At 43.3% G+C, this 21,598-nt stretch overlaps 4 protein-coding genes across 5 annotated transcripts; 1 reads left to right on the forward strand and 3 right to left on the reverse strand.

Annotated features, from left to right (window-relative positions):
- Positions 1-10,883: 10,883 nt before the first annotated feature.
- On the reverse strand, positions 10,884-13,219 carry LOC112343189 (pentatricopeptide repeat-containing protein At4g02750-like). Its single transcript, XM_024666274.1, has 4 exons — positions 12,002-13,219; positions 11,721-11,786; positions 11,448-11,615; positions 10,884-10,988 (listed from the first exon to the last, which is right to left on the reverse strand). Exons 1-4 carry the CDS (start codon positions 13,217-13,219, stop codon positions 10,884-10,886), a joined length of 1,557 nt encoding a protein of 518 aa, XP_024522042.1.
- Positions 13,220-13,367: 148 nt separating this feature from the next.
- On the forward strand, positions 13,368-14,740 carry LOC9630153 (BI1-like protein). Of its 2 annotated transcripts, XM_002992567.2 has the most exons (4): positions 13,368-13,733; positions 13,948-14,061; positions 14,148-14,305; positions 14,360-14,740. In XM_002992567.2, the coding sequence occupies exons 1-4, from the start codon at positions 13,460-13,462 to the stop codon at positions 14,570-14,572; spliced, it is 759 nt and encodes a 252-aa protein (XP_002992613.1). In that variant the 5' UTR covers positions 13,368-13,459; the 3' UTR covers positions 14,573-14,740. The 2 variants fall into 2 exon arrangements, with proteins under 2 accessions (XP_002992613.1, XP_024522064.1); XM_024666296.1 differs by having other exon boundaries at positions 14,148-14,740.
- LOC9630154 (K(+) efflux antiporter 4) lies at positions 14,561-16,168 on the reverse strand. The gene is made up of 5 exons (XM_024666295.1): positions 16,063-16,168; positions 15,906-16,014; positions 15,491-15,824; positions 15,248-15,429; positions 14,561-15,182 (listed from the first exon to the last, which is right to left on the reverse strand). The coding sequence occupies exons 2-5, from the start codon at positions 15,972-15,974 to the stop codon at positions 14,736-14,738; spliced, it is 1,032 nt and encodes a 343-aa protein (XP_024522063.1). The 5' UTR covers positions 15,975-16,014; positions 16,063-16,168; the 3' UTR covers positions 14,561-14,735.
- Positions 16,169-17,302: 1,134 nt separating this feature from the next.
- Positions 17,303-21,479, reverse strand: LOC9630183 (collectin-12). The gene is made up of 17 exons (XM_024666293.1): positions 20,989-21,479; positions 20,854-20,927; positions 20,677-20,793; positions 20,309-20,627; positions 20,160-20,240; positions 19,934-20,110; positions 19,755-19,880; positions 19,621-19,692; positions 19,251-19,568; positions 19,091-19,204; positions 18,951-19,036; positions 18,776-18,890; positions 18,584-18,719; positions 18,085-18,234; positions 17,984-18,026; positions 17,692-17,898; positions 17,303-17,611 (listed from the first exon to the last, which is right to left on the reverse strand). The coding sequence occupies exons 1-13, from the start codon at positions 21,109-21,111 to the stop codon at positions 18,594-18,596; spliced, it is 1,848 nt and encodes a 615-aa protein (XP_024522061.1). The 5' UTR covers positions 21,112-21,479; the 3' UTR covers positions 17,303-17,611; positions 17,692-17,898; positions 17,984-18,026; positions 18,085-18,234; positions 18,584-18,593.
- Positions 21,480-21,598: the final 119 nt, after the last annotated feature.

The following is a 21,598-nucleotide window of genomic DNA, read 5'->3' on the forward strand; positions in this document are numbered from 1 at the left end:
CATCGGCCCTCCCATAACACCGCCGCCGCCAGGGCCGCTGCCAAGACTCCCTCTCATTCCTCCCATGCCGCCCATTCCTCCCATTCCTTGCATTCCATGGATATTTTGCATCCCTCCCATGCCTGGCATGCCGCCCATACCTCCTCCTCCTCGCGGCGGCATTCCCCCCATTTGCATCCCGCCGCCATAGCTGCCGGCGAAGAAATCTTGATCCGATGACTGCCCCGCGTCTTGGTAATCTAGCTGACCGTATGCGTTCTTGAATCGCGGATCCATCATCGAAATCTCCCCCCGGCCGCTCACGACTGCGTGGATTCGCGCTCGCGTCTACAACACCACTGCTCCGGCGAGGATCGCCGCCGCGCACACCGCTGCTTCATGGGCATTCGAGAGAAAACCCTGCTCGGCGCCAAAATCTTTCGGATTTCGAACGACCTATCCGACCTAGTCAGCCCTAAACCCAAAAGGGTTGTGACTTTGCCTTTAAGAAAATGTCAAATTTAGTTTGCGAATAACGCACTATTGTCAAATTAATGTTTAGAGCATCTTCCATCCCACCAATATTGATTATATATATATTATAATTATTTTATTTCTCACATTCAAAAAAATTATTTGCTTGAGGATACCATCATTTTTTTTTTATCCCATACCAACTTAAATATTAAATTCAACTTATTATATAATATAACTTTTAAAGGAGTTTTTTTCTTTTGGATTTAGTTCGTGTTTTTCCCAAATTGATTGCGTCTACTGATTATTTAACTTTTTAATAAATAAAGTTTACTTTAATATTTTTTAATAATTTATTTCAACACTTTCATTAAGTTATTTAGGTGCTATTGCCTTTTAGATGTACTAGAGTTGCTTATAATTTTATCATTTCACTGGATTACTATTTTTTTTGTTATTATATTTTCCCAAATTAAAGCATTAATACTTTGCTTTTCCTTTCTTATATATTTATTAGCACCCAAAGTTTTATGATTTTTTATGTATAATATCATTTAAATTTTCTCCAACATTATTTTTGGCTCATTCTTAGCAAAAACATTATTTAAGTTAAGCTTATTATTTTTCTTAATAATATTTTTCTTACATAATCTACTGATTGGAAATGCTAGAACTTAAAAAAATTAATAAAAAGGTTTTAGAGTTTTCATTGACAGAATAAAAGATATATATTTCTATACAAGCACAAAACCATATAAAAACTATTTATTTAAGTGAGAGAAAAAAAAACTTTAAATATAAAATATATTTTGAAAATATTTTTATATTTAAATTTTTCATTTGAGAATATCAAAAATAAAAGAGCTCTATATAATATGTTTATCTCTTTCAAAAATTCCGTTTACTTTCTAAACAAATCCAAATACCTCTCATGGCTCAACAAATGATGTTATTAATTAAGAAAATGCAAAGCGCTTATGGTATGATCATATACATCAAATATGTAAAAGAAAAACTTCATGGTATTCCCATTTTTATCGTAAAATGGATAGATTTGCTCAAACACTAAAAGAAAAAAAAAAATGATGCCCATGCCAAACATCTTCAACCCACTTAGAGTTTTTTAATCTCCTGTTCCATAACTGAAAAGCCTTATTGTTTATTTTGAGCAAAAGATTTCTTCCAGCCAATCAAAGATCACATAATATCTATATAATTATTTAATATTTTAAAATAAATAAAAATTTAATAATTTTTCTGGAATTAGAAATTACTATATAACAATTAATTATAGTTATAGAAAATTTAATAGAAATTTTAACAAGTTAAATATTTTATACCATTGTATGAAATTTAAATATTTTAATTTTTTACAAGAAAAATCAAAAATTCTCTTGAACAAAATTTAAAATGTAACTTTAACTCATAATTAAAATTGAGAACATTTAAGAAAAATAACTTCATAAAAGAGTAATGAAAAAACCATTAACAGATTAAAATTGAAAGAAACTTTTATTTGTTTAGTTACTAAATTTTTATCTAACTTAAAGTGATCTTTATCGATTTTGATAATCTTATTTATAACTTCTATATTGTTGAGAAGTCTTTATCATTTAATCAAGAAAAATCAGTCTAAACAATATTAACAACACCAATTATGCTAATGTCATCATTCAGTCACTTATGAGGGTAACACTAAATACAAATAAATATTTATAAAGATATATTTAGAAAATATTTTACTTTTCCTAATATTCAGTATGTAATTAATATTAATTATTATTATTTATGATGTGGTAAAAAACATCTTAAACAGTATTTAACTTTGAAAATATCTTATATGGTATATATTTATTACTACATATTAACTTTACAATACTTCAAAATTAAGTGTAGTGATTTCAATAAAAATCAAAGCTAAATATGTTAAAAAAGAAGTATCTATATTGCACTTAACTGAATGTAATAAATCTTTTAATACAATTGCTTAGTCATTACTTAGCTTAGGTAATTCCAAGAAAATCTTATTTTTATACTTTAAACGATAACCATTAAGTTAAGGGGAAATAATGTCAAGTTGATGTTATATTCAATTGTTATATAATTTAGAATTAAAATATATTATTATGACATTTTTAATGCATTACATTAATAGAAAATGATTTTTATATAGTTCTTCTAGATGAAATAAATGCATCACAAAACCAAGAAGAAGTAAAAACATTCAGTAGTGACATTATTTATTCCATATCTATAGCATATTAAAATTTAATTATGAAAATATTATATATATGATTAATTATAGAAAACTTGGATAAGTAAATATTGTGGATAAATATGTATATAAATAAAACATGGAGCTAAATAAATTATATTTTCTAGTACTAAAAACATAGATTTTCTTTAAGATTAAGTTTGAGTTAAATATATTGAAGTGAAAGTCCAAAAATACTAAAGTTAATGTGATATATTAGGAAAATATTACAAAGAAAAGGAATTACATTCCTACTGAAGTATAAAATATTATATGGAGACATGAGTATGAATATTGGATAGACAAAAGATCTTTTGGATGATCAATATGCAATATCATCTCCACTTTTATATTTCACAGAAATATTTGTAAAAGCTCAAGAAATCAAAAGACACTACAAACAATAATATTATTTTGAGGTTTTGTGCATTACTCTTGAATTTTGTAAATGGAATCTACCTAACTGGGAATGTTGTAAGGAAAGAATTTTTTTTTTTGGAAAACTCAAAGAAAATTAACAAAGATCTCAAAACTTCCTATGACTAGCAATACATCCTAAAGTTGCACTATATATTACATCCAAAAGAATAAAAACCAAGAAAAATCATCTTATAGATAAATATGATATTTACAAATCTACACTTTGCTTTGCTCCAAATTTAATAAATAGCATTTTAATCATTAGCAAAGTTGGACACAAAAATAAATTGATAAATTTGATTTAAGTTGAGTGTAGTTATGCATAATTAAAATGGTTAAACTTTTCCCTCTTCTCTTTGTCATTGTGCTACTAGAAACCCTCTCCCTTTTAGTTTAGATTTCTCCCAAATCCCAATAAACAATTGGATACAAAAGTACAAGATCAAGAAAAAATATAGAAAAGAACAAGTCCGAAATTAAACACATTTTTTTTGTAAGTGCATGCTTGTGTACTTTTGATCATATCTATGATGAAGAAAAAAAAGATTATAAGCATTTCAGTTTTAATTATTTACTTACCTATCACTCAAGTTAGTGACATCATCTTTTTGAATGGATGGAAACCCTAAACCCTAAATTAAATATAATGATAAAAAAATGTATTTAAGACTCCCTTTATGAGAAATATAAACTTATATATATATAAATGCATGGAATATGGAAAGGGAATACAGAAATGTGCATATTAATTAGCCCAAAAACCCTAGCTTATATACAGGAGCGAGTGGTCCAGATTGAAACCAATCCGACGGCTACCAAAATCCCACTACGCTAATATTAGTATACAGCATCATAACCGTACACTTGGCACTCACATCATCCCTTCCTCTCGGGATAATGGAAGACCATCAAGGTTCTTTTAAAGATGGGCCAGGATCCGGAGGAACGTTAGGAGGAGGCATTAGTGGATCTGTAGGTGGTATTAACTCCTCCTGATCCCTTTGTACGAAGCGTTTCAGCCGTTGCACATGCACAATATCTGGAGGTTCGGCCTGTTGAACATCATATCGAACCTCATAAACTTGTGGTCCAACTTGCCGCAACACCCTATACAATCCTTTCCATTGCGCAAGAAGCCCCTTAGATAAACCACGTACCGTAAGATGGGGAAAACGGATTAACACCAAATCATCCACTTTGTACTCTGCAGGTGGACGATGATAGGAGTTGTAGCACCGTTGTTGTCCCGCTTGTACGCGGCCTAAATGTTCGGCAGACTCTGCTCGGACAAGTGGAAGAATGCTCGTCAAATACTGATCCCATGATCTAGCATCAGCAGCTCGTGGCAATCGCGAAGGTAAACCCAGTTCCGTTGGTAATATTAGATCATGACCATATAGGAGTTTATATGGTGAAGCACCAACAGAACTCTGCACCCCTGTAACATATGCATACCGAAGTGACGGCAAATAACCATCCCAATCCGAATGTTGAAAGTTCACATACTTCGCAATCATCCCTTTGAATGTCCGGACGAACCGTTCCACCAGACCGTCTGATTGTGGATGATAAGCACTCATGAAAGTGTGGCATATCCTTAACTGAGACGTCAAAACATGAAATGCCTCAGCCATAAATGCGGGACCATAATCTGAAAGAATCCACTCTGGACAAGAATGCTGGAACACCACTCGATTGAGGAGGAAGTAGCCAACAGCAGTTGCAGAGGCGCTAGCAAGAGCACCAACTTCCACCCAACGAGTCAAGTAGTCAGAAGCAATAATAACATACTCATTGCCAGCAGTCGACCGTGGAAAAGGTCCCATAAGATCAAACGCCACTAACTCAAACGGACGGCAAACCGCAATTGACTCCAACCGTCCTTCTGCAGCACGAGGGGGAGTATTACGAGCTTCACACCAAACGCAGTTACGCACATACCGGATAATATCACGTCGCATCTCCGGCCAATAGAAAGACCTGCGCAGCTTCTCGGTGACACGACGGTGTCCTATATGCCCACCTAGAACAGGAGAATCATGGTAGGCATGGAGAAACCGCGGAATAAACACCGAAGGCACCACCAGCCGTAAATGATCATCAGGATCCGTCCCCACAAAATAAAGAAGGCCATCTTCAAAGCGATATTGAGAATGTAAATGCCGGAAAGGCAAGTCATCAGCAAGTGAGGCAAGATTCTCAAACCCATCTCGAAGCCTTCGAATCCACGGCTCAATCTTTTGAGCCTCGTGAACCTTATCAAGAGAAGGTAGATCTTGCTCTGCGCCTTGTGGACACTAAACTTCAAGGACAGCAACCGCCAACGGCACAGAATCCTCATCTAGAAAAAGGGCATCAGCATTAGCCATAGAACTCCCTGGGCGATGAACAACATCGAAATCATATATCTGAAGCTTTAAAGCCCATCGAGCCATACGACCAACCAGGTTCTTCCACTTCAATAATGAAGTAACTGCAGCATGGTCACCTTCAAGTAACGTCCGAGAACAATGTAAATATGCATTAAGTTTCTCGAAACCCCAGACTGCTGCTAAACACTCCTTCTCCGTCGTGGAGTAGTTCATCTCTGCTGGTTGTAATGTACGGCTTATGTATGCAATGGGATGGCGCTGACCAGGCACACTCGAGCTCTCTTGCATCAACACACCTCCAAGACCAATGTCAGAAGCATCCACGCGCAAAATAAAAGGTCGAGTGTAGTCAGGATATGCCAAAACTGGAGGAGTCGTCAATAGCTCTTTGAGATCCACGAACGCCCGCTCACAATCCGGAGACCACATGAAAGATGATGTTGATGATTTCAGCAACGCTCGCAATGGTGTAGTGCGATCGGAAAGATGATCCACAAAATGACCGAGATACTGCACCTTACCCAAGAAGCACTGCACATCATTCACACACTTTGGAGTAGGGAACTTTAAAACAGCCACAAGTTTGTCAGGATCAACTTGCAAACCCTCACGAGATATACAGTACCTAAGATAAGTTGTGTCCTTGGACCCAAACACGCACTTTGACTGCTTCAGCTTTAAACCAACGTCACGTAGCTGATCCAACACTTTACAAACATCACGAACGTGCTCCTCCCACGTCCCCTCCGAGTGGATCAAGACATCATCAATGAAGTCAGTAGTCACCTCCGGCATATCACAAAGAACCTCGTCCATCATCCGCTGGAAAGTTGCTGGAGCATTGTTCAAACCAAACGGCATCACCAAGAACTCGTACAAACCAAATGGTGTACGAAAAGCAGTCTTAAGAATATCTTCTTCGGCCATCGGTACTTGCCAATACCCAGAAGCAAGATCTAGCTTGGTGAACCAATGACTTCGCCCCAGACGATCCAAGAGATCAACAGTGTGAGGAAGAGGATACACATTTGGGATCGTCACTTCGTTTAACGGACGATAGTCGATGCAGAAACGAATACTCCCATCAGGCTTCGTCACAAGATGAGGTTCATATGCCCAAGGACTCTGCAATTTCCAAATAACACCCTTCTCTAGCATTTCCTTGACGTTCGCTCGTAAAATCTTGATCTCCTTAGGTGACCGATGATGAACAGGAACCTTGATTGGACGAGCATCCCTGGTTGGAATCGGATGACGTGTGGCAATCTTGGCCCCAGACGATAGGTCAAATTCAAAGAGATCAGAATACTCCTTCATGAGCCGGTCAACTACTGCAACACAAAGATCGTCGGAGGGATCAGAAAAGGGAAAAGCAGAACAAGATGGAAACACAGAAGGAAAGAGTGGGGGAACAAAAGTAATGGAAGCAGAGGTAGAAGTAGAGGGACGAAGAGGTATGGAAGTGAGAGGAATGGATGAAACATAAGGAAGTATGAGACAAGGGGGAGAAGCCTCAAAGTCACACTTGGCATGATTGCGTTGCAACCAATCTATACCAAGAATGAGGTCAAAAGCTTGACTCGGCACCACCCACAACGACTACAACTCAAGCTCAAGATCGCCCACACGCACAACCAGGTCCACCTCATCCCGTGCACATGCATGTGTACGGCCGTTGCCATAAAGAATGAAAACTGGTTCCGCCGCACGACGCAAGTGTAGACAACAACGTGTGGCAACAGGTCGAGCAATAGAAGATAAACTTGAACCTGTATCAACCAACACGGAGAGAATAATAGGAGACCTCTTGTTATAAAAACGAGCTTGGAAAGTAAACACTGGATGAACCGGTGCCGAGTGAACCCCTTGATGATACTCCCGAAAGAAAGATGGAGGGGTCACTGATTTATTCGCGCAAGGTCCCTCCGTTACTCGCGTGACTCCTCGTTTCCCGGAGGCATCTCGGTGTTCAGACCTTCCACTGCAACAGCACCCACGGGACGTTGCTGACGCCAAGGTCTCCACCCAAGAAATGGAGGTCGCCAATCCGGAAAACGACGGCAATGCCGATAAGTATGACCAACTTCATCACACGCCCAGCAGCGAACATCACAGCCACGACCACGTCCTCACGCTTGTCCTTGGACTCGAGCAGCAGCAACATCAACCTCTATTGGAACAGGACCATCACCCATAGGAAGTGGAGCGGAAGGACGTGCAGTGAGAAGTGGAAAAGGCGACGTCTCATAACGTTGTGCCAAGTGAAGAGCATCGTCAAGGGTGGCAGGAGCAAGTGCATGCACAAGTCCGACAAGATCTTGACGAAGTGCTGGCCACAACATTCCTAGCTTGATCCACTCCGACATATTTGGCTCCGCACGAAGCAAAAGACTTCGGAAACAAACACCAAATTGCATCACCGACTCAGATGGCCCTTGGCGAAGATGATGTAATTGTTGGAAAGCATCATCACAATCATTGGCATGTCCGAAGGTGCGTTTGAAGACGTCCAGGAGAACACTCCAATCCCCACGAGTGGCTGCGCTCAAACCATTGTACCACTACAACGCCGTCCCTTGGAGACACGTGGGAAACTCACGCAAACATCGAGCATCATCCCAAGAATGATATGTGGCAATCACCGTGAAGTGATCGAACCAATGGTACACATCATCCCCAGGATTCCCGCAAAAGAACTCCGGCCAAACGTGAGGATTGGCACCAAGAACAAGAGGAGTTGTACCACGTGCTGTGAACGCCACCATCAATTAAGTTTGGTTGTTCAATTGCAAGCGCATAGCATCAAGCAATTGTACCAACTGCTGCTCTAGAGTCAAAGGAGGAGATTGCTGATCTGCCATGAAGATGAACGAAAAAGAAAGAGCAAAAGAAGAGCTAGAAGGAAATGGTAGATCTAGACAACGCAAAAAGCTAGATTTAAACCAAACCCCTGAAAAAAAAAAACAAAAGAAAGAAAATGAAAAAAGCTAGATCTAGACGATGCAAAAGCTAAATCTAAACCAAAATCCCAAATCCAAACACTTATTAGGGACAATCAAAGGTGCCCCTCACCTCCACCAATGTGAGTGTATAGAATATGGAAAGGGAATACAGAAATGTACATATTAATTAGCCCAAAAACCCTAACTTATATACAGGAGCGAGTGGTTCAGATTAAAACCAATCCGACGGCTACCAAAAGTCCCACTACGCTAATTTTAGTATACGGTACACTTGGCACTCATATATATATATATATACAGTGGTATATAATTGTGAATAAGTTGCATATTTTTCATTATTTTTTTTGAAACTTCCCATATATCTTAAAATAATTAGAGTCACCTACTGCAATCTTTTCAATGTTTACACCCATTGGTGCAAATTCTAATGCACTACTATAATTTTGTATTAAATCTTTAAAATTAATTCTCTTTGGATAAAGCATGGAAAAGGATGTGATTTTGCAATTGCTATTCTCTCATCACAACAAGAATTGAAAACACTTTCCATCATTCAAAAAGGGCCTTAAAATGTATGCATTATTTTTCCATCTTACCAAGAATGTTGCTCACATTTACCATTTTCATTCTCTGACATTAAACCTATGTTGTTTTTTTGTTTTGTTTTTTTTTTTTTTTTGTCTCCTGCCCTACTAGGAATCATATGACAGGAATTGCCAATAGTAGACAGACTATCACGGATTTCACATATTCTACAGTTATTTTTTTTCTCACATTAGTTTTCAAACAAATCCCTGCAGAGGTATATATTCTTCTTTATTACATGTAGCATCTTCTACAATCACATCACCTTCTAAAATGGCATCCATATTTTTTTACTTTCTCTTGCGACCCATTCCCAGTAGGGTATTCCAAATTTATATTTCTATTGTTCATAAGCAAGTGCAAGTTCTCTAGATTTCAGTAAAGCAGAATAGCATAGATTGGTGATAGATCTGTTTTAGATCATAGATGTTTCTTATTGGTAAGAGGTTTTTTCTTTGTATTCAAGCAAACGTAACAATAGCACAATAGAATAGAGATTCCTTGAATTTGCTCTTCTTGCACGTTTCTTGATGCAAAATCCACAATTCTAGTGTTCTTAAGACATTTTTTTTCATATAACCGTACAAAACTCTTTACAAGAATAAACAAACACTAAACTGTACATATCTAGTTACATGATTGGTTTACCTTCCCGGAGTGATGGCCACCAGGATTACACATTTTCTAATTGCACCATAACCACAGCATAGTTCTCGAACCTGGCAGTCTCGCCCAGACATTTTACATGATATTGCCCATACTGGACATAAGCCGAAAGCAAGCAATTCATGCACACGTCCCAATCGAGCATCATCGTTTCCACAAGATTATGAGAACTTTATTTTATACAAGAAAGAACTTTCTATGGAGTCCATGAATTTGAAAAGGGAGACGTTGCTGGCTGATGATAGCATGAATCCATTCAAGCTCACCAAGTCTTGGTGCTTGATGTGGCCGAGAACTGCAAGTTCCATCTCAAACTCGTGTATGTTTTGCGAGTGGTGATTTTAAAGCCATTTGGTCGCTGCTTTCTTGTGGTAATTCATGTGGGAGCAATGATCAACCACCAACTTGAGCATCATCTTTCTCACTGGTCCTCTAAAGCTTCAACAAGCTGTTAAGAACTGTGGATTACAGTGAAGGCTCATTACATGCGTGTTATGGTATATTGCAATCCCAACATTGTGGAATTAATCAATGGAAGAGCCAACTATATCATTGACTACATTATGAAATTTTTAGTGCCTATCACTCTAAAGTCTTGATGCTGATGCTTGTGGTTTAGGCTGCATGTCCCTCCCTTTGGAATTCTATATCCTCTAAAATATCAACACTTTATGGGATCATAGTTACTAAGGATTCTCCCACCAGTCCTATCTCACCATCTATAATAATTTTGTCCACCTTGCCACACCAGTCAAACCACATTTCGATGTTTCCACCCTTTCCAATACAGATTTGAGTGGGGATGTTTGTTCCTGGTGATGCCACTGGACTTATAGCAGGTGAAGAGCAGGAATCTGCCCACTATGAAGCACGAGACCGATGGATGCAAAGAATGCAAAGTGGATCAGTGTTTGAGCGTTGACTTTCTCCCAGGTTCTGCTCTGCCGTTGATCCCACTGCTTGCATCTGCTCGTAAGGAGAAACTTATGAGAAGAATTTACCACAAGAAAAAACAGAAAGACCTCTCCAACACCAAGCCCGAAACTGAGTAGCAATGTCAAATCGAGTTTTATCACCACTGAGTTGCTGCTGCTTCCTTGGAAGAATCACACTAGGCAATTGCCATCAAACCTCTCTAGTATTAAAGAATTCACAACTTGGAGAGATGATTCAATACTCATTCTCATCCAAACCGCGAGGTTTTGCCGGAGGAGCTCCATGATCCGGCTGATTTCCTTCCCCCGATGCAACTTTGGCCTGTGCCTCGTCAATAGCCTGAGAAAACAATCCAAGAGGCTTAGCACAAGAAACAACGTAAGCGGGCATACCTTCTGTGCCACAAAACAAGCCCAATCCAGAGAGTTGAGATGCTCGAAGCAAAACGCCGACAAGTCCAGTCGGAAGGGGTGAGTCGGAGGAAGCTCCGCAAAAGCATGCTCCCGTCGTATGTTGAGCAAAAAAATTGCAACGAGGACACCATCAAGGCCTTTCTTGCTCTCGTTGACACACACCTCATGTCGACGTCCTCAACCGGCGAGTCGTTGGTCTTGTATCTCAAGATGACGGCCGACTACAATCGCTACCTCGCCGATTTGAAGACCGGCCAACAACGCCAAGAGGCCGAACAAGCCACCCTCATGGCCTTCCAGGTCGCCCAGGTATTTTTTATTTTATGGTTTTCATAGCTCTTTTCTTTTGGTTTTGACAACATCTGGTTTTGAATGTGTCAGCAACCCACTTCTCGCTCTCCCTGCCGCCATGCATTTCAGCAAATACCGCCCGTCTTTCTCCAACCTGGAGAACTCTCTCAGAGATTGTTAAGATACGGGCAGCTTTGATGGCGCTTGTCAACAATGCTCTCAATTCTGGGGCTTGGAACATATCCTTCTTCACCAGCAAGCTCTGCTATGTATTCCCCTTTGCGACCAGCCATCCTATACAGTCCCAAGCGATTCAGGCCATCACTCATGTCACCCCTCTTGACTCTTCTTTAAGAAAAGCCCGTACCACTCTATCATACTCACCGTCCAATGCCAAGCAGAAGGTGGTAACCTCTGAAGCATCTAGCTTCTCCTGTAAAACATCCTAAACACGTTCTGGAAACATTTTAATTTCCTACCCTTAAGGTTGTAAGAATGACTAACATGGATGCCTATCAGAAAAGGCTTAACTCAAAAACTATCCATATAAAGTTTTATTTTTGATAAATCTCACTATCTATCTCTATCATCTATCTATTCAAATCTCAAATGTTTATTATAAAGTAGATTATTTGTACCAGGCACTACCAGGCCCAAAATCTTTTGCACAACATGGCCTCCATGTGCTACATTCTTGGAAGCCTGACACGCTCCAAGCAGGCAAGTGTACTCCAATGCACCTGGAATAAAAGGCATTGAAACAATGAGCTCTTGCGAGGCATCTAGAAATCCACCCCGTCCAAGAAGATCCAACATGCAACAAAAGTGCTGCCTTGTGTACTCCAAGCCATGATCTACACCCATTGACAAGAAGAGCGATCGCCCTCTATAAATCTCTCCTCTGTGGCTGCAAGAGATGATCACTGGAACAAAGCTTGTGGCAGTGGGGGCTTGGACTGTGGCCATGGAGTAAAAGGCCTCCAGAGCTTCGATAAATCGAGCATTCTGCGCATTAGAAGCAAGGAGAGCGTTCCAAGAAATCTCACATTGGAGCTCTGGAATGGAATCAAACATGGCCTTGGCTTTTCCTGGATGCCCGTTCGCGGCAAATGCCGCAAGCATTGCTGTTCTTGAGACAAGATCATGCCGCGGCATTTGGTCGTACACGGACTTTGCTTGCTCGATGTTTCTGGCGCTTGAATACGCGTTTAAGAGAGATGTCCAGGACAGCGTATCACGCATCGGCATTGAATCAAACAGAGTCTTTGCCTTCTCCTTTTGCCCCGCCAAGGCATTCGCGGAAAGAATTGTGTTCCAGCAGACGAGGTTCCTCTCTGGCATGGCATCAAAGACACTTTCGGCTCCATCGAGATCAAAGTTTGTGGCGTAAGAAGAGAGAAGAGCACTCCACGAGACTAGATCGCGGGAAGGAAGCTGATCAAACAAACTTACGACTTGAGATATATGCCCCGAGTGGGCATATGTCGTGAGGATCGTTGTCGCTAAAATCAGATCTAGAACTGGAATCTTCTCTAGCAGATTTTGCGACTTAGTCTTGTCACCCTTAAGAATGTACCCTGAAAATATCGCGCTCCATGTTAGCAAGTTCCACTCCGGCATTTCATGAAACAGCCGCTCAGCGGCGAGTATATACCCAGACTGGGCATGCCCAGTCAGCATTGTTGTCCACGTCACAACGTCCCGCATTGGCACGTCATTGAAGATCTGGCTTGCGTGGCCACAGTCCCCGCTTTTGACGTAGGCTGCCAGCATGGTATTCCATGACACGAGGCTGCGGCGTGGCATAGGATCAAAGAAAGCCCGTGACATGTCAATATGCCCATTCTGGGCATATGCTGCTAGCATGGTGTTCCACGTCACTACACTATGATATGGCATTTGGAGAAAGTAAGACCTCGCTCGCTCAAGGTCGTGGCTTTTTACTAGCTCATGTAACACTTTGTTGGAGAAAACTAGTGTCATTTTTAGTCAAGGACAAACTTACATTTAGTTAACACCTTTTACCATTAATAAGAAGTTGCCACGTGGCAAGTTTGTTTTAGGGTTCTTTCCCCGTCTCCGACCAAGAAAGAGAGAGAAGAGAAAATGTATGGATCAACGTCGGGCAATTTCAAAGGTGGTGGTGGCTACGCGGACATCGAGACGGGATACGAGCCCAGCGGAGCGCTCTACCCGGGCATCGATTACAGCGACAACGTCCTGCGATGGGGTTTCATCCGCAAAGTCTATGGAATCCTGAGCACCCAGATCGTTCTCACAGCTCTCGTCGCGGCGGTGATCGTCTTCTCGCAGCCCGTCGCGGATTTCTTCGCGCACAACACACTGCTCCTCGTCCTCCTCGCGCTCCTGCCTCTGATACGTAAGTCCGTGCTTCTTTTTTTGCTTTTCTTCTTTGCTTGGCTTTCTGTGATCTTGGCTTTTGTCTTCCTGCTCAAAATCTTCCTGTGATCCTGTCAAGATTTAGTTTTCCTCTGCGTCTGCTTCCTTGCAAGAACTGGTTTTCGATCCTGTCTTCCTTGGATAAACTTCATCCTCTCCTGTTCCTGATTGTTTTGTTTTCCTTTTCCTCTCAGTGCTATGCCCGCTCTACAACTATCAGCACCACCATCCGCTCAACTTGGTTCTTCTCAGCCTCTTCACGGTCTTCTTGAGCCTCTCCGTCGGGACTTCCTGCGCCTTCATCCGAGGTAAGCAAAGCTTGTCCCGTTCCATCTGTTTTCACCCCTCGCTCCAAACGATTCTCAACCTGTTCCACTTTTTGTCCGAATCGCAGGAGACGTCCTGCTCGAGGCCCTCATTCTCACTGCTACAGTAGCACTAGCTCTGACAGCGTACACCTTCTGGGCAGTAAAGCAAGGCCACGACTTCAGCTTCCTCAGACCATATCTCTTCGTATCGCTTGTAGTCCTCGTGCTCTGGGGGATAATCCAGGTGTGTGCATATCGGACATCCCAGCTAATCCTCTCCTGTTTTTGTGGCTTCCAGATCTTCTTTCCTCTGGGACCAGTCTCGGGGACCATCTTTGCTGCAATAACCACCGTCATCTTCAGTGCATATATAATCTACGATACCGAGAACTTGATCAGAAGGTTCACTTTCGATGAGTATATCTGGGCTTCGGTGTCCCTGTACTTGGACATATTGAACCTTTTCTTAGCACTGCTAAATCTTTTGCGGGGCCTCCAGTCGAATAACTGAAACCTCTATACAATTGCCTGAAAAAATTTGTTACAGAAGAATAGAAAACAAGACTCCGAAACTGAGAAAAAAAAGAAAAAAACTAGAAGAGAACGGCGATTATTGTAACGGGAAAAAGAATCCCTTACCCACTGGCTTCTGATGTTAATGTACACTTACCTGTTCACCTCCAGTGTCCACTAAACACTTGTGAAAATGGTCTCCGCAACGTGACTTGTGGGAATAACTTCTCTCGAGCATCTTCGGCGTCTTTCCCTTCACTCGGCTTACTTTGTTGATTGAGAAGGTCCTTCTCGTCCTCGAGATTATCCTCGGTGTGCTGCTTTTTGTCACCTGTTTCCAAGTGGTAACCGAAGCCATGCACTGGTAAGTTGAAAAGTGCGTACTGGCTTTTCTTCTCCCTGGGTACAAGGCGAGCGACGAGCTTGAACGCAAATGGAGTGAGGACAAGGCTGAATGCGCTGGTACCCATCAAGAGGAGGTAGAGCTTTCTGGATACTAGTCCCAGGCCTTGAGCACGGCTCAGCAGCACAAACGAGAATTCCCCGATCTGTGCGAGAGCAATGCCAACGCTCACAGATATAGGAGTGCTGTAGCCAAATGCACAGACCTGAAACACCAGCAAACAAAACTTAGAAGCTTGCAAACAACAGTCGAGGACTTTCAAAATTGTACCACTATAGCGATCAAGAATGTTTTGCCGAAGAACAGAACCGCGAGTGACCCCAGTAGAATATCTTTGTGCTGCCAGAGAAATACGGGGTGCATGACCATGCCGATAGAAGCTAAAAAAAGCGAGGCAAATATATTCCGTATTGGCTCGACGTGGTGGAGAGTTTTCTCGCTATACGTTCCACCTGCACAAGAATACACAAAAGAACAATTTAAAATTAGAAGAAATCAAACCAAGTATACAACCTGATAGCATGAGACCCGCGACGAAAGCGCCAACTTCAAGCCCGAGCCCGAGGCTTTGACTTAGCATGGATATACTCAGACAAAGTCCAACGATTCCTAGCTGGTACAACTCGGAGCTGTTCTTCGACAAGCGGCTGAGAGCCGAAAGCAACCGTGAAACAACCAACTTGGAGGCGATCCAGGCCACCGCACAAAAACCGGACAGCAAAAGACACTCCCTTGCCAATGCAATCAGGATCGTCCAGGAGCTGCTGCCTTTGGCCGCGAGTGCCGGCATGACGGCTAGCAAGAGCCCCAAAGCGCAGTCTTGGAAAATAAGCGTGCCGAGTAGTATCTGGGACCACCGGAAAAGAAAACACAAAAACAACTTAGATCGTGTGCTTGTCACGCAAGTGTATTTAGATTAGATTCCAACCTGACCGTGTTCCGTGCCGGCCATGTTGGCGTCCATCATGCATTTTACCACGACCGCGGTGGACGACATGGACAGAAAAGCCCCTGCATACGGGCGCACGTCACACAATCTGCATAGAAAGTCAATGTAACTTTTGCTGCTAGACTACGAGACTCACCAATGAAGATACCCTGCGGAACCGTCGTGGAGAGCAGGGCCCCAAGCACCATCGCCGTGAGGATTTGGATGCACCCGCCGCCTAAAGCCACGGCTTTCACTCCCTGCATCTTTGTCGCGCTAAACTCCACGCCGAGAGCGAATAGCAAGAATATGACACCGAACTGAGCGAGTGTTTCTACCTGGAACGTAAAGCTTAGACAATGACAAAGACAATGACGAAGCTTCATACCTGGACTAGCTCGTGAACGAGGTGGAGACCACCTGGTCCCACGAACATCCCAGCAGCAAGGTAGCCCAGGATCACCGGCTGTCCCAGGAACGCAAAAACGATAGCTCCAAGCGCGGACGCAACCATGACGACGACAATGTCCCGGATCAACATCAAGTCCTCCTGAAACTGCATCTGAGACCTCTTCCCGGGATGACTGATAACGTACTCGTTGTCGTCTCTGTCGATCAACCGAGCAACGTCCTCCGACTGGTAGCGTCGCCCATTGTCTTTTCCTGCCGTGGAGTTCTTCTTCTCACCACCAGGCTTCTGACCGATAGTCGTAGCGTTTGGACTTGGATGCGGCAAAATGGAAGGATGCTCCAATGTGGCACTACTATCACGTCGCTCGTCTTGTGTCTCGGCAGTGGCATTAGTCTGCTGCTGCTGTGGCACCACCACCACCCCTTCTGGATCGATCGCTTTCTCTTCGTCCGGCTTGTCATCTTTGCCAGACTGCTGCTCGCTCTCTTTGCCATTGCTCCCGGGCTCCTCCTCGTCCATGGAGTGCTTGCCGACTCTCGCAACAGTCTCGAGCACACCACCTTGGTTCTCAATCGTGTCGTTAAACTTGCCCGCTTCCTTCTGGCTGTCATCCTCCAGAGAATCAAAAAGCTTCTCCACATTCTTGACTATCTGGCTCGCCTTGTCGTTCACCTCCTTGTTTCTTGTGTCGTTGCTCTTGACGTCCCACCTAACAGAGAAAGTAGCATTCCCTCCAGTCCCATTCGCAGCACCACCAAATCCCTCCACACCACTCCCATTCTTCGCCGCCGCCTCGAGAATCTCTAACGCATCGGTCCCTATGCTGCTACCACCATCGCCATCGCCTCTAGCATCGCTGGCGCTCGCAGATCCAGCTCGATACCACAGCAGGGGAAGCAGCAGCAGCAAGAGGAGCACTCTCATTGCCAAATTCCAGTCGCTCGATTCCAATCCACACCTCATGACGCTGCTGCCGCTTGAATCTCAGCTCCAGCGCTGCCACATTGCGACATCCTGCCGCATTCGTCGATCCGGCGCGCTCACCTGTGGAGAATCCCTGCCCTAACCCTATTACGCGGTAGCAAAATTTTAACAGGGCCCTGTGAATGGTAGAATATTCTCTTCCAGATTCGCTTCTTTCTTATTATTGCTATTGGCGCTGGTGGTGGTGTTGATGGTGCTGGTGCTCGTCGCCCACTACCACTTTCTGGACGATTATAATGTAGTAGTCTTCGCTGGGGACAACAATGAGCTCGTGTAATTTCGTTCTCACTCTCACCAACATCATGGTGTCCTACAAAAGAAATAAAAAAACAATCCAGCGATCAAAACGAAGGATCGGGCACAAAAAAGGAGTTTTCTTGGATGACTTACAGTTGGTTCGATATCGGCCGCCAAGTTCTTAGATTTCATCACGATCAGAGCGACGTATCTTGCGTACTGCACGAATAAGTACCTGTCTGTGTACGGGGCTTGAGACGTGGGAATTATCAAAAGAGCGAACCTGTGTCGTTGTGGCGTGGTCCATGGAGCTCTTGATGGGGATTCCAAGGCTGTCGGTCAAGATTGTCCCAACGATACCTTGGACAAAAAGAAAAAAGCCAGCATTTGTTTTATTCCAAGCTTGAGAAAACTCTATCGAATTTAAGTAGCTTAAGAGAGGTACCTTTGTGAGAGGATATACTCTTGAGTGTTTCCTCTGAAACGTACTGCATAAAAAACAGGGAGAGGAAGCTACAGTGAGCACAAAATTGAAAGCAATAGCACCTTGTTTTGACGTAGTGTTGCCGGGTCTATTCTCACAGCCTCCTCCAGAGACGATGGTACTGCGTCTTCGTCCATGACTGTATGAAACGACTAAAGGCGCAGCGCACAGTGATAGGTCCAGCTCGTTCGAGACCTAATCAATCGGTTCACCTGAAATCCCCACGTGGATGCCACGCAGGAAGAAAAAAGAAAAAAGAAAAAACGTTTGGTAACTCGCAAAAAAGAAAAAAAGAAAAAAAAAGCGGACACCAAGAGTGACTGACAAAGAAAAGATCTCGAGATAGAGGACACAGGAAAAACAAAAACGTTCGGTAACTCATGAAAGGAAAAAAGCAATTGTGAGATAGAGCACATATTAAAACACCTGGGAATCTAGACATCCAAGAAAACTTTGGCTTGGACAAAGGCGCAAATCACACTTTGTAACAACGGACGTACAGAGGTGGAACTGGAATCGAATGTAAAAACTCGCGAAACCGGCAACACACGAGGCGCGTACCTGCAGGTTACTATAAAGGCCTGCTCATTCGATTCGCTTGTCCGGCTGAAAACGATCTGCGAGGAAGCTTCGCCGAGTACGGGCTGCTGTTGGAATTTCGTTGGGTGATTCGAGCTGATCGAGGACTTCCACCATTCTGAGATTTTAGAAAACTTTTAGCTTCGGTTATACGAGTGCGCACAAAATTCTTACCGGAGTAAAAATTCGTTCCGCCGACATCATAGGAAGCACTTGCTTCGGCATTGCGTTATGTGGCAAATAATCAGCCCGAAGTGGGTTCAGTTTTTGGATGTCCTGGTCACAGGACCTGAAACCTCAACTTGTACTCGTTAGTAACCCCTTGGAAACAGTAGAGTAAAGCACGTACATGCATTTGAAACCCATTAGCGGCTTTCCACTAAACACCGCATGCTCTGGTTGCTCCATGAACTCACGAACAATCCGAGCTATTTTCTGCAAAAATGTGAAAACAGCTATCGTCTGGGAGGATACATCGAGGCAAGTTACCTGCATATCTTTCTTTTCTGCTTTTGTCTCTTTCATACCGTCAACTAGGATCTGCAACTCCTTCATTTGTGTTGTATCTTCTTTCACTTGTATTTGATTCTCTCTTAATGCTTTCTGCAGTAGCAAACATGTGAAATCAGATAGGCTCGCAATCCCTTACCTCAAAAGCAAAAAACATGTCCTCGTAGGCTGCTTCAGGATCTTGAGGTTTCTGATCAGAAAAAGTTTCTGGTGCACCTGGAGCTCCTGGAACGCCTGAGGCTGCCGGAACACCTGGAGCCCCTGGAGCGCCTGGAGGGCCTGGCGCTCCCAAAGGTCCAGAAGCTCCCGGTGCTCCTGCAACTGCACCTGAAGGAAAGCCAGCAGTTCCAGGTGGAGCGGCAGACACTTCTACGGGCTTTTGTTCTGGAGCAAACCGCTGGTCATGACCAGACATGATAAGCACGGTCCTTCCAAGATATCCCATGTCCCTATGAATCTGCAAAATTCTCAAATAAACTCAAGTTCTGAAATGTGCTGAGGACCATCACCTCTTCTAGCAGTCTGTCGTGATTTTTCAAAGCGTCACGGACTTCGTCCGCAACATAGTCCGTCACCATGCCCTGATAAACGTAAAAAATACTTCGCTCGCTAGATCAGACGCATGCATAAGTACTCTACTCACCTTTGTGCCTCCAGCTAGCAAACTTGATAACTTTGACGACCTACGATTGGGTGGAGGACCTGAAGCAGAGCCTCTCCTTTGTTGATGCCGAAGATCCTCAATCATTTGTGCCACTCTTTGAAGAGACTGGGGAAGGAAACAACATCAGCCAAAGCAGAATGCCAATAGAAAACTATCACCTCTTTGTTGGTTTGAGTCAGCGTTTCTAGAGCAACAACATCAGCTTTTGCTTGCAGGCGGTTTTGAAGATCGGTAACAGCGGTTCCAAGGTCTGCCACGATGGCACTCGGACGCCGCTGGCCTGGTTTGAGCTCCGGGGGAGCTACAAGTTTCGTATCAAGATCCACACGAAGTGCCTGAAGCCATTGAAAAGTTAAGGTGCCTTCATACAACGATTTTACGTACTTGGCAGTATTTGTTGAGTGCTTCTAGCTCAGCAGCATGATTTGAGGCGGTTTGCTGAAGTTGTATTTTGAGGTCATCTCCCTGAAGCAGTAACCCCGTTGTACCCGTGAACATTTGCCATGAAATTGAGATAGTTGAGAATTGCATACTTGATTTTCCAAACTTTGCAGCCTTCCACTGTGGTCCAGAACATCAGCTTGTAAAGACTCTATTTCTTCTGTCATAACTCGCACTGCCCCCGTCGTTTCCACTACATGCTGCTCAAACTGTGACTGGAAGTTTTCACCCTGTTTCCTTATTGTTTCGTCCTGCTCCTTGACTTTGGTTTGCAGCTCTGAACTGACCGCAGTCAGGTTCTGGATTCCTCCCTCTAAATCTTCAACTCTTTTGGGAACAGACTCGACGGCTGCCTTCAATTCTGCCAAATCCCCAGTCACTGTCTTGACGTTTACAGAATTTTCTTCCATCCTGCAATGAAAGCTTTTGTCAAGTTCCACTCACCAAGCACGAAGCATACCCTTTTTGAACAGCGTTGATACGATCTCCAGTGACTTTAACATGTGTATCGAGCTTCTCAGCCTGCTTTTGGACCTCGACCTCGGTGAAATCTTTACACTCTTTAGCCGTGTTTTTACTGCATTGCGTCGCGTCAGGGAAAGAAAAAACAGAAAAGAAAACGGGTCAAATCTCATACCAGACTTCGTAAATCTCCTCCTTGAAAGCTTGAAAATTTTTGGCGAGCTCCTCAGCTTTCTCAAGCCGTGCTGTCTGTGATACCGATGGTTAAAATCAATTTCTCTCCTCTGTTCTCAACGTAGCTACAACTTACATGAGCTGTGAGTCGATCGCAGACAGATCGCAAAAGACTTTGCAGTTTCTCCCACTGCAACTGCGCTACAACTGGTACATGGGTGACCGCCAAAATCTCCCGAATGATCGCAACATCGTCCATGGCTGCAAGATTACACCTGTCCTAAAAGCGTCGAGAACTATCTTCCTCAAAATCCTGCCTGCTTTTCAAGCTCCAGCGCACCAGCATTGCCATGTCCCATCAAAATCTCCCCAGGATCAAGGCCCCAAGAATCCGGGCAATGTGAGACTCATAGAGTACTTTCGATGCGCAAGCAGCCGATCGGAGCCATTTCTCGATCCAGCGCCTACCAGAGGAGTGATCGCTCGAGATCTGGTAAAAAACAGAGCTCCGGCGGTAAAGCAGCCTCGGCGCTCCCACGCTAGCCCTGCCCCAATACCCTAATCCCTCGCTAAGAGCTTCGCGTGACCACGCCCTTTCTGGCTCTTCCACCATTGTATGCAGCTCGTCGCTTTTGTCGACTTGGCAGCATCGCGGCGGTCCGTTGAGTGGAAAGAAACGAATCCCGGCCGTCGATGCCTTCTTTCGTCAGTTCTAATGGCAAAGGTCATGAGAGAGAAATGCGGGT

The sequence above is a fragment of the Selaginella moellendorffii genome, unplaced genomic scaffold (assembly GCF_000143415.4).
Source record: "Selaginella moellendorffii unplaced genomic scaffold, v1.0 SELMOscaffold_138, whole genome shotgun sequence".
NCBI lineage: Eukaryota > Viridiplantae > Streptophyta > Lycopodiopsida > Selaginellales > Selaginellaceae > Selaginella > Selaginella moellendorffii.